Source organism: Nyctereutes procyonoides, unplaced genomic scaffold (genome assembly GCF_905146905.1).
Source record: "Nyctereutes procyonoides isolate TBG_1078 unplaced genomic scaffold, NYPRO_anot_genome, whole genome shotgun sequence".
Classification (NCBI taxonomy): Eukaryota; Metazoa; Chordata; class Mammalia; order Carnivora; family Canidae; genus Nyctereutes; species Nyctereutes procyonoides.
In genome coordinates, this window is record NW_026575051.1 from 2,103,749 (window position 1) to 2,123,342 (window position 19,594).

At 38.1% G+C, this 19,594-nt stretch overlaps 2 protein-coding genes across 3 annotated transcripts; one reads left to right on the top strand and one right to left on the bottom strand.

Annotated features, from left to right (window-relative positions):
* Positions 1–1,058: 1,058 nt before the first annotated feature.
* BTNL2 (butyrophilin like 2) lies at positions 1,059–18,982 on the bottom strand. Of its 2 annotated transcripts, none has more exons than XM_055330684.1 (9): positions 18,708–18,982; positions 15,683–15,718; positions 13,146–13,493; positions 11,233–11,514; positions 9,864–9,884; positions 5,252–5,599; positions 3,935–4,216; positions 3,155–3,250; positions 1,059–2,108 (listed from the first exon to the last, which is right to left on the bottom strand). In XM_055330684.1, exons 2-9 carry the CDS (start codon positions 15,711–15,713, stop codon positions 2,047–2,049), a joined length of 1,470 nt encoding a protein of 489 aa, XP_055186659.1. In that variant the 5' UTR covers positions 15,714–15,718; positions 18,708–18,982; the 3' UTR covers positions 1,059–2,046. The 2 variants fall into 2 exon arrangements, with proteins under 2 accessions (XP_055186659.1, XP_055186658.1); XM_055330683.1 differs by having other exon boundaries at positions 15,635–15,718.
* LOC129512494 (ATP synthase subunit g, mitochondrial-like) lies at positions 13,690–14,416 on the top strand. Its single transcript, XM_055329757.1, is given in 2 exon segments — positions 13,690–13,710; positions 14,078–14,416. Coding segments are annotated over 2 exon segments (360 nt in total).
* Positions 18,983–19,594: the final 612 nt, after the last annotated feature.

The window sequence follows — 19,594 nt, forward strand, 5'->3', positions numbered from 1 at the left end:
CCTCACAGAATGTACACACAAAAAGTGAACCTTAATATGGACCCTATACAGAGATTATAGTTGAAAATAATGCATCAGTATTGGTTCATCTGTTGGAATAAATGTACCATACCAAGGCAAGGTGTAAATAGGAAATTATGGGGAGAGAGAGGAGGGATATGGAAATGCTCTGGATATTTCACTAAAATTTTCAATAAACCCAAAACAGCTCCTAAAAAATAAAAATTGTTAATTAAAAAAGGAATAAAGTACAGTACATGGTACAACATGGATGAACCTTAAAAATATTAAGTTAAAAGAAAAGCCAGACACAGAAAATCCATATATTTTATGTTCTATTTATATGAAATAACTGGTATAAGTAAATTCATAGAGACAAAAAATAGATTAATGGTTGCCAGGGTCAGGGGAGAAGAGAAAAATGGGTAGTGACTGCTTAATAGTTTGGAGTTTTCTTCTGGAGTAATATTCTGGAACTGGATGCTGATGATGGTTGCACACTATTGTGAAGGTATATATACCACTGAATTGTATACTTTAAAATGATGAGTTTTATGTTATATATATTTCACTACTGAAAAATTTTTAAAACTAAGTCAAAGAAACGTAGGAGAATATAGTTTCAAACATAAACATATGAGTTTAAAAAATAGGAAAAAAATGCAGTGAACCAAAAGAGACACTACAGGGTGTGATAGATGAGTGATTTTCAAAGGACAGTAATGACTATCATGGCTACCTCCTAGAAAGCAGCAGTGTCATTAATAGGAATTCCTAATTCTCACTTGAGACAAGATTTCAAGACTTTTCCAAGTCTTTCTTTTCCATATTCTTTCTTCTTCTACAGTTTCTCTTCCTTAATTCATTATGGCTTTAAAATATTCTTACTATGTGTTGTATTTATTGCTTATGCTTATTTATTTTATAATTATTAATTTTAATTGTGCACTTTTTTGCTCTAAAAATAAAATTGGCATCTTCATATACACAATACAAAATTTTCTCTTTTTTCCAGTTTTATTGCAAAATAATTGACATATATCTCTATATTAATTTAAGGTGTGCAGCATGATGGCTCAAGTTGCAAATATTGTGAATGGATTACCACAACAGATTTAGTTAATATCTATCATCTCATATAGATACAATGAAAAGAAATTAATTTTCTTCTTGGACTAGAATTTCTTTTTCCTTAAATTTTTTTTTATTTAGGTCAACACACAATGTTACATTAGTTTCAGGTGTACAACATAGTAATTCGACAAGTCTAAACATTATATAGTGCTCACAAGTGTAGCTACCATCTGTCACCATACAACACTGTTATAATATTATTGACTATATTCCCTAAGCTGTACATTTTATTCTTGTGACTTATTCATTCCATAACTAGAAGCCTGTACATCCTGCTCCCTTTCACCCATTTTGCCCACACCCGTACTCCATCCCTTCTGGCTACTATCAATTTGTTCTCTGTATTTATAGTCTGATTCTGCTTTTTGTTTGTTTATTCATTTGGTTTGCTTTTATAGTCCACATATAAATAAAATCATATGGTATTTGTCTTGGAATATAATTTCTAAAAATATTTCCACTCCAAGTCTCCACTTTCTGAAAAAGTCTGGCGTAGGAATTCTACATTTCATATGATATTCAAGATTATATCTCAGTGATCAGATTTCCTCCTTCTATTCAGCTTTATTTTCTTTTACTCTTTTTTACCTGTATTTTTCACTTCCTCATACCCACTTGGAAAATTATCAGCTTCATAAAGAAACCTATCAGTCTAGGCCTAATTACATTTCCCATTGGATTTTCTAAGAGTCTTTGATCGTCACATATCAGGTTGTGATTAGTGGCAGGCTATCAGAGAGCTTGGGATAGGATATTTCTCTGAAGGGATCAGTCTCTAGATCAGATTTGAAGCCAGAGTAACATTAAAGCATCTTGATTTGATAGCTGGATTATGGTGTGAGCCCGTTCAAGCAGCTGGTAAAAGAAGAAGACTGGGACTTGGAATACAGGCTTTGTTTCCAGAATCCAAGGTTATTTTTTTCCCTTGGAGATGTTGCAAACTCTCCTGGGTGTAGGAAAGTTGTCAGGAGAACCTACATTAAGGATCAAAAAATGAAGATGTATAGAGTTTCAGAAAAGAAAAGTGTAGACAGAACACTTGTTGGTCATGTTATAAAAGGAAAGGTGTCCAGAGACTAGTCAAGGAAGATTTTGACCCTTCTTAGAGCCATTTTTATGGAGAGGATGCGTGGAGGAAAGGTAATGGCCCAGTACCGGTTTCTATAACAACTCATTGTCTGAACACATTCTCATATGACAGGGATGACTCCCTCCCTCCTTATATAGTCCTTGGCAATACCTGAGACCCATACTGTCTTGTCCCCAACCTCCATTTCTCAGTACCATCTCCCTGACATGAACCCTACTTGGCCTGGCACATTGAGCAAGCTGTCAAATCTCTGTAGGATGTATGACTACATGGATGTTCATGGGTCACATGCTTGTATCCCTCAGAAAAGATCAGTCCTGAGTGAGTGGTATTTAGATACAATGTCATATTTGCTGTAGAGAAAGAAAATCCATTCTGATAATAACCAATGTGGGGAGTATTTTAAATATATTCCATGATACCAACATCCAAACAAGCAAACCAAAGTTACAGTGACATAAGAAATTTGAAGTGAAGGAACTTTATAGGGCACACAAAACAACCTATCACACATAGAAGTTCTTCATCCACAGAGCAAGAATCCTCAATAAGCAAGTTACCATATTTTTAAAGATCTTAGTGAAATATTCATACCAACAGAATCTCAGTCGAGTCTCAACTCTCAGCCTTTAAAGAATGGATGGCTATGCTACTTTTTTCTTCTCCCTTAACTAGGTAACTTGGAAATGTTAACTGAGGGATCAAATTATTGTCTTTTAATCCTTTTGCTTCTATTATCACTGTAAATTCTGATATCATTCAGCACTGATCCTCCTTGAATGTAAGCCATGGACTCTCATGTTTCATTAATTGTTGAATGTTCACTGAATTCCTCTCCTATGTGACTGCTGAAAAGAGAAGTTAGGGAAAGTGCACAGCAAGGCTGCTCCTACAAAAGGTACTCCATACTTGACTATTTATCTAACTTACCTTTTTTACAGCTTTTTCTCTTGACCAGGCCCACAAGTGCAGCAAGAAGTAATACCAAAATAAGCACTATCTTCCATGAAAAATTCATCATGGGTTCTAAAATGGAAAACCCAGAATCCCATTAAGTCATGAAACTGGAAAAATTCCAAGATCGTTCTTTTTATCTAAGCAGCTCCTGAGTTAGAGAGGAGGGTGAGAAGTGGATCTCTCAAGAAGGAAGCTGATCTGTCCTTCCCTACTCTGCAAAAGCTGAGGAAGGACACAAGGTTTATGCTAGCTTTACCCTTTGCTCCTGTAAGAAATACACACACATACAAATACACACACATTTTTTTCCCTTCTCTTTTCCAATTATATCACCATCATCACTGGAATGACAAGAATAGCAAAAGGATAAAATTATTTAATCCATAAGCATGAAGATGGTATTAAGAAAAACAAGTTTTTAATCCTGAAGACAATTCACAATAAAGAAAAAAAAACCCAAAGTGATATTGGCTTCATATCAGAAGAAGAGAGTTTATCCTTACAGTGATGATAGAGTCAATTCTTAGAAGTTAGTGTATGTGCAACAATAAAACCTGAGGGCTTTAGTCAAGTCAAAGGAGGTCAGTAGGATCTCCAGGTGTCCTGATGATCAGTTTTGTAAGAGATAGCAGATGGTTTTATCAGAGAGAAGAAAATAAAAATTTAAGAATAGTAGAGCAATAAAATAAGTAAGTTTGGGTTTGTCTTCATATATATTTCCCAAAGTTGAGAGAAACACATGGAATCACCAACCTGAGAGAGAAAAACTTGCCATTTTCTCCTCGTCAAGATGGGGGTTGCTAATGGTACAAGTTACATTCACAATAGAGCTATTCGTGACCAATAGAGATGTCTCCACATGGAAAAGCCCATGGCTGCCTTCAGTCATAACCTCTGAAAATGCTGGTATTATCTTTCCTTCCATGTCCTTCCACTTTACATGGGGCTCTGGGAACCACCCTTCTGAACTGCATATCAGCTCTATTTCTCCATCCTTTTGTTCTTTTATGGTGATCTGCGGAGAAGAACCCAGACCTGCGGAGTGGAGATCAAGGAACAAAACCTAGAGTGTCTAATAAGTGGTTATATAGTCAGTAACTTCACTGAGAAGAAAGAGGGGGATTCAAAGGCTTGGTTGAGAGAACAAAGCTTATAGGGGAATTAAACTCCACTTAGGGATGAGACTAGCTGGAGTTGTTTCTAGGTTTGTTATGTTCATTTATTTTTATGTTTATTTTTTTGTGTGTTCCTAAAGTCATCCTCAGAGTCAGAGGAACAATAAATTTTAAATCCAATCTTTTCTTTTCTGTATCTGAAAACAAAATAGCTTTGACCAAGACATGAATCACATGGATAGGATGAAACAAAGTGAGTAAAAGAATATTCTCAAATATCCAGACTTTATAAATATGTGCATCCAGCGGCAAAAAATGATAGAGTCCATTTAACTTCTCAACATGTGCCCCTGTGGATATTTCATGAATATGTTTATAATTGAGACCCAAAATCAGTGGGAGAAACAAATCAATTATGCAAGATGTTGGCCTTATTTGCTAACCTTGAAAAGTCAACTCTTATTCACAAATATAAACGGGGGGGATTATGATGCAGGGAGCAATTTTGTCTTTCTTCTTCCATCCTGCCACTTCTGTTGATACTTATTATTTTTGCTTGTATGTGAATGTGGTCTAGTCTTCACATAATTATTCTTCCTAGTAACTATATACATTGTCCAGAATTTTTTTTCATTGTGCAGAATTTTAAGAACACCCTGTGAAATAATGAGTTCTGTGTAAAGTTCGGGAGTAAAATTCTCAAATTTCACTAATTGTATGGTCATTTTACAGAGATCTGGGGGGAGTGTACAAGTTCTACACCCAGAGAATTAAATCTGGCCCATTTAAGCCCATTAAGTACTGAACTTTAAGTATGTACTACAGTTCCTATGCATATAAATTTGACAAGCGAATGGACATTCCAAAAATTTCAAGTGCCAGGGGAAATTTCCAAGAACTAGCATGTTAAAGCAGTAGGAACAGAGGTTGAATCCAAAATATCTGGAATCCTTACCTACTACCTTTAGATCAAAACTGGCCTCCTGATAGACACCATCTTTTTCAAAAAGGCACCGGTATTGCCCATTATCTGACACTGTAGCATTGTGTATCTGCAGAGTCAGTCTCCCCTCCTCAGCGGCATCATTCACCAACACTGTCCTTCCTCTATATTCTGACATCTGCTCTTCAGTCACGTGTTCCCCATCCGCATACACATAAACAGCAGGATAACGGTGTGATTGGATCCACCTCACCTCCATGCTTTGTGCATTAGTCTCAGGGGACAGATAACAGGTTAATTGTATGTCTTCTCCCACTCTGACAAGAATGGGCTGGGAAGGTCCAATCACTTTTAAGGAAGCTATGAGATACAATAGACAAAACACAATAAAGACACAACATGGAGTAAATAGTGTCATCAGTAAGAACATCTCCAGTGGGGTTTAGACTCATGAGCAACCCAGGGAGCTGTGAGGCACCAAGTCATCCTGCAGAGAGAGGGAGGTTTCAGGGGAATCAGGATAGACCTTGTCCCTGAAAAAAGGAACTATTAATAGAACCCACACCTGCCTCTACCTATTTTATTCAGATTACAACCCAATAAAATAATTTTGCAGTTAATACTCCTAGAATAATTAACATTTTATCACTTCATATCTGTATGACCACCTTAAACTACTTCTCAATCTGTGTATACCTCAATTTCTTAAACTGTGAAATAAATACATTACCATCAAAATCATAAGATTGTTCTGAGTTAAACAAAATAATCTATATAAAACTTTTGGGTGACTATACAGTGTGAGTGAAGGCATGCAGACCGTGAGACATGAAGGCACAGAAACCAATCCCATTGCCTTGATAAAAAGAAGGGATGATGATGAGTTTCAGGTGGATTTTTAGTAATGAAATATGAAGAAACCTTCCCCTGGTTTGATTTTTATACCTTATAAGTCAGACCCAACTACCATATTTTAGTTCCCTGAAGTCCCACGTAAGTGGAGCTCTCAACATACACCAGGTTCAATGTGCTTAGATTATTTTGAGAAACATTGTAAGAGCAAGAACTCGAGATGTTGCCAAAATACAAAACACAAGACAATAATGAATACATAAAAAGTCTAATACTCCCATTGTGAAAATTGGAGATTTTCTCTGATGTCTTTCCTGGACCCCAAACTATGTTACTCTTCCAGTTCATCAGTCTCTGGCCATACTAGTTTTTCTCTGTTCTAAATTGAGAGTCATCCTTATCTATCAAATGATAAAAATGCTTTCACATAGGTTATGATAATTTCTAATAGGTATATGGGCATAAATTTGTATATTGTTACATGGGAGTCAATGACCAAAGACAAAATGTAATTAGATAAAATCTGCTAGGTACTTCTTTAGAAAGAAAACTTACACAATCTTAATTTTCAGATTATTCCCTTCTATTCTAGCTAAAATTTGACTCCCAACTATCTCCAGCATTTTGTTTGCTTTATCTTTCAATTTTACATAAAACAATATCTCCATTGCAAATGTATCCATTAAAATCTGAAGATGAAAGTAGGATTCAGAAAAAATTCAACTAGGGATTAGTCTGCTGCTATTTATCCTTCCATATATTTTACAGTAAATTACTTAGTAAAATAGACAATTTCCTAATCTCCATCACCCATATAAGTAGATGCATTATAGATATATGAAACTCCTGTTATTTCAGAATCCAAGTAGAAAATAAAGTTTAAGGTACAGGAAAAAAATCATGCAACTCAATCTGCTAAAAATTGATATTCTACTAGAATACAAGCTCCTTGAGATAAGCTCTGAATAATCTTCTTTAGATACTTTTATCCATAGCCTTCCACACAGTTTGTGCTCACATTTATTGTTTTGTTTTATTTGGGGGGTATTATATGTATGTTACTGAAGTGCCCTGAATGTTACTGAAATATTCACTGAAAATTAAATCCTTTCTGGAGTGTGCAGTTTACTGAATAATATACCAATTCTTTGAAACCTGATAATCTCATCATCATGTCATATAATCCACTTTCAAACAGCATATTCAATTAAGATGGCTATCTCATTTCCTCAATATGCTATATTTTTATATTATATAATATTAATTATATCATATCATATCATATCCAGAGTTTTAGAGCCTGACACTACATCAGAGATTAAATTAAACATGGAGGTTCCTCAAGAAGTTAAAAATAGAACTACTCTATGACTCAGCAATTGCACTACTGAGTATTTACTCCAAAGATATAGATGTAGTGAAACTCTGGAACATCTACACCCCAATGTTCATAGCAGTAATGTCCACAATAGCCTAACCGTGGAAGGAGGCATGACGCCCTTCGACAGATGAATGGATAAAGAAGATGTGATACACATACACACACACACACACACACACACACACACACTATGGAATATTACTCAGGCATCAGAAAGGATGAACACTTACCATTTGCTTTGACGTAGATGGAACTGGAGAATATAATGTTGAGTAAAATAAGTTAATTGGAGAAAGACAATTATCATATGGTTTCACTCACACGTGTAATGTAAGAAATAGTGAAAGGGACTATAAGGGAAAGGAGGGAAACTAAGTGGGGAAAAATTAGAAAGGAAGATGAACCATGAGAGACTCTTAACTCTGAGAAACAAACTGAGGTTTGCTGAAGGGGCGGTGGGTGGCAAGATGAGGTAGCTAGGTGATGGGCATGAAGGAGGGCACATGATGAGATGAGCACTGGGTGTTATATTTTGGCAAACTGAATTTAAATTAAGAAAATAAAAACAAAAAAATAAAAAAATAATTATTGTTTAGAAAAAGAAATAATCTCTGAAAAGCATTTAGCATCACACCAGGCATATAATTAATATTTTTAAATGAGTCATTATTTTTATAATAAGATTATTTGATAGAGATGAGTGGGGGATGGGATAGATGAGTGATAGGTATGTAGGAAAGCATTTTTTGTGATGAGCACTGGGTATTGGATATAAGTGATGAATCACTGAATTCTACTCCAGAAATCAATATTGCACTGTATGTTAACTAACTAAAATTTAAATTTAAAAAGAGATTATTTGCCATAGTGGGACTTCTACAGCAGGCTTAGTCTGCCAGCAGCCACCTGCAGTGGGACCTTGTGTTTGAGTTCTAATTCATGGATTAACACAGTGGTATCTGTGAAGCTCCCGGTGTCCTCAATCAACAGCCCTCAAAGCTCCTGAGGGCGCAGCCCCGTATCCCCCACCCAACAGGGAGCCAGGGGGAGCTCCATATTTTCATCGTGTTTTACTGTGCTCCCAGAAGGTCAGCACAACTAGGAACAACACAACATCAGATTGTACTTAGCATGCTGGGTCTCCGATGGACCTGCCAAATTGGTTCAAATAACTCAGAGTGACTCTTCACCTAAAGTCTTCCTGAGGGACAGAGCCATGTGTCCACCTGCCCCAAACACTGGCTCGACATTCTGGTCTGTAACTAACAAGTTCTTCTGGTCAAGGTTTCTGTCTTATTATAAGCAGATGCTGCCCAGGCAACAGGGGATCTGACTTGGAAGGTACAGCTTACCAGGGTGCAGCTGTCCATGGATTGTGGAATTACCTTTGACCCTCCTGAGGCCCTTCTCTTTATCTTTATGGCCTAATGGGGTTGAAAGTGTCACACTAGAACTCTGGCAGAGATTGGGGTGTGTTTGCCACCCTGATTTTCCTCAAAACTTTCTACTTGGGCTGAAGAGTATGCTCAAGCTCACCTAATGTGCACATAGGTATATGCGCACACACACATTTCTGTAACCAGTGAGTTGAGGGAGAGCAGGAGATTAGTGGAAAACAAGTGATACAAGGTCATATGTATCTGGGCAGGAAACAGGCTGGTTATCATGGGCTGGGAGAAGAGGTCACAGAAAGGAGGAAGTGGTAAGGAGGCAAAGGAGAAACTGAAAGAGGCTCAAATATCAGTTGGTTACTTTTTAAACCACTTATCTTTACCTTAGGTACAGTAAAGTAATACTGCAGTCCAACTGTTAAGTAAAGAAAGAAAAAGAAAGACAGGAAAATGATTGATTGCCTCAGGCAGTGTTCCAGGCTACATCTGGGAAAGTTATGGCTCCCTCCCAGTAGTGATGAGGTTTGGATCCACTGGGGTGTGCAGAAACCACAGCAGGGCCAGAGGGTTGAGGTGACAGGTGGGGAACTCTAGTTACCATGATGACACTGCCTTCACACTAGAAAGATTTTAAAAGGGCTCCCAGAGTCCCACAGTCTGTCCTATACAATCCCTTACACACACAGGTAGCACCCTTTCCTCCAGCCAAATAGAGCAATGATTATGTCTGTGCCCTTTATAGGTGTCCATCTGAGGCTTACTGGGGTCCCCGTGAACACTTAGTCATGAAGTGCAAAGGTACCTGAGGGAGCCTGTGGAGGCCTGTGTTTTGTCAGTCCCCTCTGATACTAACTGAACTTGACTTGGTAAAGTCATGCCTCAGTTTCTCTTCTGGATCACAAGTTGTCATGGTAGCTCCCACTGGCTTTGACTGAGGTTATTGCTTCCCTTTGGGGCAAGCAGGGTCTCCTCTATACTAGCACATCCAATATCTACTTACCTAGCTCATTCTGGAATTTCTCTGGAAAAAAAAAACAAGAATAATATATTAAGGAATTTGATCTAAGGGAAAGGAGAGAAAATATTTAAAAAGAAAAAAAGTTCTAAATTTTATTGAAAAGCTCAATTCATAAAAAAATTTTTTAAAGATTTTATTTATTTATTCATGAGAGACACAGAGGCAGAGACATAGGCAGAGGGAGAAGCAGGCTCCCTGCAGGAAGCCTGATACAAGAATCAATCCCAGGACCCCAGGATCACGACCTGAGCCAACAGCAGAGGCTCAATCACTGAGCCACCCAGGTGCCCTCATAAAGAAGAAATTAAACACAGAAAAATATTCCTTCCCATGGATCACCTAGTGATCCAGCTGTTTTTCCTTTTATTTCCAATAAAAGCCTCTCGGTTCTACTACCCCACCATAGTTTATTTCTGCTGATATTTAACATATTGATATTTAATATCTTGTCAAACTGATACATATTCTTATAAGTGCATAAAAGCTATAAAAATATATGGACATAGATAATTATCACCTATAATTCCAAATTGAGAGACAAAACATATATAAAGCATTTATATAATATATATTCAGCTGCTTTTAACATTCACATGTGATGTTTTCTTTAAATTATTTAATATATCCATTTATATAAGTAAGAATAACTAAATCTCTATATCTAAATATAGAAGATATACCAAAAGTCTTAGTGCAGTTTTAAGTTATTTAAAGCCATTATTCCTTATGTGATTGGAAAATGTTTATAGATAGATACATAGGTGGGTAGATAGGTAGTAGATAGATGTAATCTTTATATAAATAGTCAGTCATGAGGATTTTTTCAACCATTAAAATCATTTGAAAATAGCATGTTTCATCAATGCTATAATTTATAGTCACATAAGATACTTAACACTCCACTGTTGTATTGTGCCTTTTTAACTGTTGTTTTATTGCTATTTATAAATGAGGCTATAAGTAAGATACTATTATTTAATAGCTGTCTCCATCTCTGATTATCTTCACATGACAGGTTCTTAAAAGTAATTGGCACAATGTGGTACAGGAAAGCATTTTAATTGAAAGAATATCGTTTTATTCTCTTTATCATGTAATGTATATTTGTGAGTAAAGAAAATTAATTCAGAAAGAAGAAAAGGTGGAATTTGAAAATAACTAAACAAATTAACCATCACTATTTAATAAAAATATAGTATATATTTCCAGTCATAAATAGTTTATACTTTTTAATACATATTACTAAATTATAGATATTTTCCTTGATAAAAAAATATTAGGTGCTATGGAACTGTCCTTTGAGACTTTCCTGCTAATCTGAATACACTGGTCCTAGAGACAGAGCTCTGACCTGGAATGGAGATGACTGAGCTCTTCTTCTCATTGAGGATGGGGTTGTGGATGAGACAGGACACATTCTCCACAGAGTCATTCCTGACCACAAGAGTGGCTTCCACATAGAACAGGCCATTTTCATATTGGATTAAATGCTCAGAAGCAGCCAGCAACTTCTCTCCTGTGATATCTTCCCAATAAACCTGAGGTTCTGGGAACCAGCCTTTTGCAGTGCACACAAGTTGGATTCTACTTTCAACAGGTGCCTCCATGTGGATGTAAGGGGCAGACCCCAGACCTGTATAGGAAAGACACAGCCCTGAGGCCTGGAGACCATGGAAGCACAAATCACAGAAACTAAGATCCCAGTGAAATCGCTCATAGGGAGAGGGTAGGAGTTCATGGGTCCAGAGAACAAGTCATCCAAAGGTCTTCTTCCCATTCAAATTGGATTTCATATACACTTTGCTTGTTCCCCATTCTGGATCTTTAAACTTTAGCATATGAACAGTATTTTTCTTCAGATCCAGACAGGAGGAGAACAAGAGAAAGGGACATAATGACATTTTGCTTAGGTCACTAGAACTGCCAACCTTAGATGTGTTATAAATTTATTCATTGAACTTTCCCATGCTACAAACTCTGTCTGGCATTTTAGATGATATCTTGACTCTGATTAATTAGAATATTTACTATAAAGCTAGAAATCATCTCAATGGGGATTACTCTTCACTTTTTTCTGTTGGTGGTTGTGATCTTAGGGAGGAAGCAGATAACCTGGGCATGTAGAATGAGATGCCCTTGAGGAGCCTTGGTTTCTAAATATTCCTTACAATCAATGGGAAAATGTTCTTGAGAAATCCTAGTTTTATGTAATCATGAAATTCTTTCCTTATTCAAAATCGCTCTCAAACCCAAACAAAGGGACTATATTTCCCATAGATGATAACTCTATCACTTGCTGAGGGAAAGAGACTCACTCCCTTCATCTACAGCCTTAGAAAATGTGTGGTTTATTTTCAAAGGTTCCTGATAGTGAACAGCTGCTTTCCTCTCTCCACACCTCAGAAATACATAGATTCTTCCATCCATCTTCAATCACCTAGAACATAACAATAATAATCATGGGTGTTAAGAAAAAACGGTGTTAGGAAGCAGCCTTAGTCTGAGTCAGAGATGGTAATATCTCTAGAGAACTATTTCCCTGAGAAGATAAATAGATTTGCCTGTTTTTCTCTTTAGCATGTGGGGGAATTATTCTTGCCAGGGAACCATATGATTATTTACTTTTCAGATACGTGTTTTTCCCCTAGGACAAATAGTTTTGTAAGTCATCCCCTTTTTCTTAGCTAATACAAAAACATCAGACGAAAGCCTGTCATTCACAGTGGGGATGTCCAATTGCATCTCAATAAAAACATAAAGTTCTTAACCTCTTTGTTCCCAGCATTAGCTTTCTAACTGGGAGCATTCCACAAAGAAAGACAATTTTCCCATTTAGTTACTGCATATTGGAGGGTGGGTAGATAACAATGCATTCCACTGAGATATGGTTGCTGGGCAGTTAGCTAGACTCACTCACTCTATGATTGACCTGCCCTAACACACCAGCCTGATACAGCACAAATTTGTGCCTCAGTAAAATTGCTAATGACCAGATGTCATGGATTGCAATTAGTGGTCAAGAATAGTCAGAATAGTCAATACTGTGTAAGTTAAATTCGAGAAGATTGTTTATAAGTGAGCTTGCTTTGAAGACTTCAGAATCACTTGCCTTCAAAGGAATCAGGACAGAGGACTGGTCATTAGGAATTACCTGGAGGATTGAAAGGGAATTTTTCAACGTATTTTTCAGTTCATTGCCATAAGGTTACCACAAATTAATATACTTCTCCCTCCAAGACTCTATGTCTTTTCCAAGATATTCACCTGTAACTTTAAGCAGCAAGCTTGTTTCTTGACAATAGTTATTCTCTTGGATACAGCACCAGTATTCCCCATTATCGGATGGCTGGATATTGTTTATCTTCAGAGTCACTTTTCCCTCAAGAATGCCATCCTTTATCACCTCTACCCGGCCTCTGTACTCCTCCATCTGCATCTCGGTCACATCAGCTCCATCCCAGTGTGCAAACACAGGTGTGCTGGGCTCTGAGCGGTACCAGGTCACCTTCATGTGCATTGCGGTCCTCTTGGGGAGGAGCTGACAGGTTAGTAGGGCATCTTCCCCAATCCTGGCCAGGATAGGATGTGTAGGACCAATCACTCTCCAGTTTTCTACAAAACAGAGTGAAAAAGAGGTACCAGAAAATGCCAATTGGAAGACTAATATGCTTGCTTTCGGATGTCCAATCTATCAAAATGGAGGCATCTGGAGGAGGGAGGGCTTTATTTTCAGTGATTTAGAGAAATCTAGCACAATGCTTTGCACATTTGGCTGTTAAAAAAGACAATTTTGTGTACTGAAAATAGCATGCAGTTCAAAAATTTGAGTGTTAGTGCTAAATCTGTCACCAGCTGTGTGATTTGGGGGGACAAACCCATTATTTTCAGTGAGATCTGAGATTTGGAATCTCAATTTCTTCATCTTTAAGGTACCAAAGCCACCATCTCTAGGTTGTTTTTATTTTCAAAGAAGTTAATGTGTAAATTGATTTTTTTTTACATTGAGAACTTTGTTCGTGTTTTATATTTTATAGTAATTTATTTTATAATTAATGATTTCACTTTATATTGTTAGTGACTGATTTCATAATCATTTTTCCTAAAATAAATTTGTTCGATTTTTCAGCTTTTCAGGAGTAAAGTTTTAGTTAAGAAACTGGGATTACTTTTTAACTTAAAAAGATTTTTGGGTCCAGGGCGACAGAACTTCCATCCTGGAATCATGGCCCAGTTCATCCCATAACCTAGCGGAGAAGGCTCCGGTGCTGGTGAATGCTGCTGTGACTTACTGGAAGCCTCGATTGGCCACATTTTGGCACTATGCCAGGGTTGAGCTGGTTCCTCTAACCCCTGCTGAGATCCCTACAGCTATTCAGAGCTTGAAAAAAATAGTCAAGAGTGCTCAAACTGGTAGCTTCAAACAGCTCACAGTTAAGGAAGCTCTGCTGAATGGTTTGGTGGCCACCGACGTGTGAATGTGGTCTTAAGTCAGTGAGATCATGGGCAGGTGTGGCATCATTGGCTATAATGTTTGAAGACCAATCTTTAATATCTCTTTCTATGTGGCTTATTATTTGAGTGTTCTTGGACCATGTGTGATCAGACTGGTATTTGAATAAAATAAGATAAGGTATAAAAACAAAAAAGATTTTTGGTCTGGAGTAGGCAAGACTCCGGTTACTGGAGCTTTATATGTACAATGCTGTTTTTGCGAAGATTTTTTTTTGTGATGGATTAAAGACAGCAGTTTGTCTAGAGAATCTGTGCCTTTTAATAAAATTTTGAGTCATGCTTGACCTTTTTGTCATTATCTGCAAATTGAAGGGATATTTAATAATCCAGGTGTTATGATGTTTAATAATCTCATAAGTCATATATATTATATTCTTTCTCTTCCTAAAATGTTCCAGGGCCACTTGTACTTGCTCTGCCACATCCAATCATCCCAAGAAGGAACCTCAACTTGCTCCCTTGCCGATCAATATCAAACTGATGTCGGTCAACAGCTCAGTATAGAACTTAGGAGAGGCCCACTTGCATTCTTCATTTATGGAATCTAAATACGAAGCTAAATCTGAAGCTAATCCATCTGATTAACTTCTTTTGCAGGTTAGGAAATTGATTTACACAGAGGGCAGGACAGCCTCATGCCACATCACATAACTTCTGGCAGCCCTCAGTCTGGAGCCTGCACTTCTGGTCCCCTGTCCACTGTTTTTTCCACTTCTGCTTTGCTGTACTTTTCTGGGGACTCTGATATTTCCCTCTGACACTGAATTTTCATAATCTTTTTATAAGGTACAATTCAGCCAGTGAGATTTCCAAGAAATGGAAATTTCTAATTTCTTGTTTTCAAGTATTTTTATGCTGCTAATTGATGGTAAGAAGCAGACATTTTTCTTGTTCCCAAAGTGCTGTCCTGCACGGACACAGAAAAATAGATGAAAAACTTAATGTGTTCTAAATACTACTTCATGTGCAGCCTCATTTAATTCTAAAGCCTGTCCTAGCCTATAAGACATAGGTACGTTGTTATTCTTATTGCAAAGATGAGGAAACTAAGGCAGAAGGCACTCAAGTAACTTTTCAAAGGTAACACAGCTGGAAGTTGAGGACCCTCTGGAACACAGATGCTTTGGTTCTTGGACACTCGGTCCAATATTGTCCTATCCCTTTTGATCTGGAACTCTGCATGTGGACTGTATTGCTGGGGCATCAAGGTATACAGTAAAGAGAAGACTGGCTGATTCTACCTGGCTGTCTCATGGTGAGCAGTACAAGGAAGAAAGAGGCAACTGCACCTGACAGACTGTATCCTGGAAAATCCACCATTCTCCCTGCAACAAACACAAGAGAAAAATATGAGTACACCCAAATGAGGCTATAATGGAGCAAGCTCACTTTGTGGTTTTCAACAGCTACATAACCACAACGAGGAATCAACAACATCAGCGCCTCCACAGTCAAACAAGGAATGGATTTGGCTCAATTTCTCTATGGTTATGGATCATTTCTGACTGCTTACTTGGTAGGCGTTGTGAAGTAGTGAAGTACACTAAGTACTTACTTAGTGTGTTGTACTTTAAACTATTTTTTAGGCCTGAGGGAGGATTTCTGATTGAAATGAAAAGCCCTCCTGAGTTAAAGCGACAACAATATTTATTTGTTTTTAAAAACTTTCTAAGGTCTATTTATTCTGAGCAGGCAGAAATTAGAGGGTAGGATTCAGGTATTTTTTCTTGCCCTCCTCCCAGCCCCTCCTGCAAAGTTCTTCATCACTACCCTCTCCTAGATGTACAGGAAAGAGCAAGAAGGCTCTGCATCCTCACTCTTCCGCCAGGAAGCCATCGCTAGTGCCTTGGGAGAGGCCAAGGTCTGGGGTTCACCTTGGAAAGGGAAAGAAAGAGTGATGGAAATGGTACTACAGTAAGATACCTCCAAGGAGACCACCCTCAATGGCCTTTCAGTGTCGTCTTGAAACACATAGGAATGAGTAAAAGAAATAGCCAAACTGCAGAGATTGGCAAACCCAACATGTTCATTGTATCAGCATTATAAAAATATTTCCACACAGCTAAAAAGTTTTAAGACTACCAGGACAAAAATCACATGCCAGCTTTAATTTCGAAAACTGAGAAATGCAGAGTGAAAGAAGCCTAAGACTCAATCCATCTGAGTGTCCAGGATCTTACTGTCTCTCACCAACTAGAAGGACTTGTTCAGGAGCAACAATAAGCTGATGATTGCTTCTCTTTCCCCAGAAGCTAATGCCAGTAAGATTCCAGAAGGCAGGGGAAAAGCAACAGTCACTGAAATAGAGTATAAACCAAGTGATTCAGGAGATTATTTATGACTGTTTTTAAAATGCATATTTTCATCTAAAATAGCTCTAGGGAAACTGATACAAGTCCAGTCACAACACCTATATCTCAAAGGCCGTTCAAATATCAATATGAGGGCAGCCCAGGTGGTGCAGCGGTTTAGCGCCACCTGCAGCCTGGGGTGTGATCCTGGGGACCTGGAATCGAATCCCATGTCGGGCTCCCTACATGGAGCCTGCTTCTCCCTCTGCCTGTGTCTCTGCCTCTCTCTCTCTCTCTCTCTCTCTCTCTCTCTCTGTGTGTGTGTGTGTGTGTGTGTCTCTATGAATAAATAAATAAAATCTTTTAAAAACCCCACAAATATCAATATGAAAATAGGACTGAGCATTAGGAGACAGCATAGACAGCCTGTAGCTCACCACTGGATACATATCAGTCACTTCCCCTCCGAATGAAGGGGATTGCCAATACCTCCTCTTGTGAAAAGCAGAAACCTTTCGTTCCACCAGGTAAGAGCAAATAAAGCCTGCAAAGTTCATCCCAAGCACCACTACTCAGTCGTGTGAACTAAGAGGGACGCACATTTGCTACAAACTGGTTTATAGATAAATGTGTTCCTTTAGGTCTTTCATGTTAAAGCAGGGGGAAACCTACAAATGTAACTTGGAAAAAAATTGCTCAAATTAACAAAGCATTTGAAGAAAGTTGTGAAAATGCATCTTAATCTTCATTGGTGCTCAGAGACAAATTCATGAGCAAGCATAAACGGGGGGAATAACTGCCTTCGACTAGGGTTCTGAATGGGAAAATTGATAGTCTTGCCCTTGGAGGATCTTTAGCAATTTCTGCAGAAGTTTTTGGTGGTCATAACTGGGGTAAGAGGGCATTCAGTGTGCTGCTAAATATGCTACAATTCACAGAAAAGCCCTTAGATCAAAGAATTATCCAGCCCAAAGTGTCAATAATGCCAAGGAATAACACTGCCATAGATCATAAATCTATGATGAAAAATTTTGGCAGATTTTTTGTAAATAAACAACTGGACTTACATTGCAAACTTTAAATTAAAACATTTTCATTACAAGGCTTTTGACATCTCTATTTTACCATTTGAACATAGGCTGAGAATCAGAATATGGTAAAGTTGGGTATTGTCAAGAAATGTGATCTAACATGTATATATATCATCGAATGTTCAAAAACCCATGTTTCATTTAATTTTCTGGATAAAGTCTAATGTTAAGATGGAATGGTGAGTGATAAGAGGTAGCGTGTGTTGAGGTGAATAACAATTCTGAATTCCAAGGCCACTGTTACAATTACTACCAAATAAACTTACAAATTGCTATATGTCATGAGTCATTAGAGGTGGGGGTTTTTTCCAGTAAAAAACCTCAAATGTTAAATACTCAAAATGCCAAGTGACCACAGTAATAACCTGGCGAGAATAAATTTATTAAGTTCACAAAGTTTGAAGTTTATATATCTGTATTAATTTTAAAAATAGATATAATTGATTATATGTTAACACATTTTTATAGAGAGAAAGCAAAGTAAAATAAGAATTCTGGAAGACAGGTGACTTTGTGTTTACTTCTGTCACCTGAGAATCTCCTTTTATTTTCTTGAAACTCTCCTTTCCCTCCTCTCATCCCTAACATTTTCTCAGCTGTATCATCACCACATGACACACAAGCGAGGCCCAGGGACACAAGCACAACAACATGCATGACAAATGAATAACATGAGCCTACTTTTCTGAGTTGTAATCTAGTGCCCTCACCCCTCCCACTGCACAGCAATACTATAAGGATCACATAAGCTATGGCAGACTTTGAAAAACATGGAGTGGGGTACAAGTATCTGATGAAAGTTGGAAGGTATAATGGCAAGTAGCAGAGTTTCCTGTGGGTGCCGACTGTCCACATGCTCCACTTCCTCATCTTAGTTGACTTCCCCAATTTCCCATTGTCATCAGCTGCCAGGGACTCATCAAGCCACTCACGTGTCTCTTCTCTCCTTCAGGATAAAACCAGAGGCTGCTGGGTCTTCTCAGTGGGTCTCAGGTGTACCCTTAATCCATGCAGAAGGTGTCCAAAAGCAGGTCAGGGTCCTGAGGGTGCTGACTGGCGTGAGAACTAAGAGACAGCCAGATGGTGTGGAGGTAGCCCCCGGTGACCCCTGGCTTTGGGTGAAAGGAGACTGTGCTGTGTCACCTAAACTAGCACAAACCTAGTCCTGGAGGCCCACCCTGAACATGAGATTCCAAAAAGAATAGCGTGTTCACCTCCTACTGGCTGTAATCCTCAGAAAAGTGAAACTCCGACAAGTGGACTTTGACTGGGTTTCGTTATGAGTTCTTCAGGCTTGCAGACGAAATTGTGACATTAGCACTCCTCACCAGGCCCAGAAAGCCAGGGCACTAACACTGGGGCCAATTTGACAACTAGTCTGTGCCATCTCCAACTGGCCCTCACACAGCACCTAGTAGTGGTGGTCTGTCCTCAACCTTTTCTCCACCTCCCACACATCAAGGGTCCCCCCACCTACTGTCGAGTTTGCTTCTGAATGCAGTTTGCTAGGGATTAGAGTTAAAAGCAAGACTGAAAAGCAAATGCCCCATCTCTGCTTTTACTGGTGAGAAAACAGGCTAAAGAAAGGAATTACCCTCCCCAACATCATGGCACCCAGCTAAGGTCTCATATGTGCAAGTTTATTGCTCTTTTTATCTTGATTCTCTATCCCTCTTTGCTGAGTCAGATATTGACACTAAGATACTAAGAAAACTTAATAAGCTTATCAACCAGATGTTTGGGCACAAAAATAATAATGATTAAAACTACAGGCACATTTTTTTTTTGGCATGTGCTTTTGTTTAGGTTAGATTTTCCC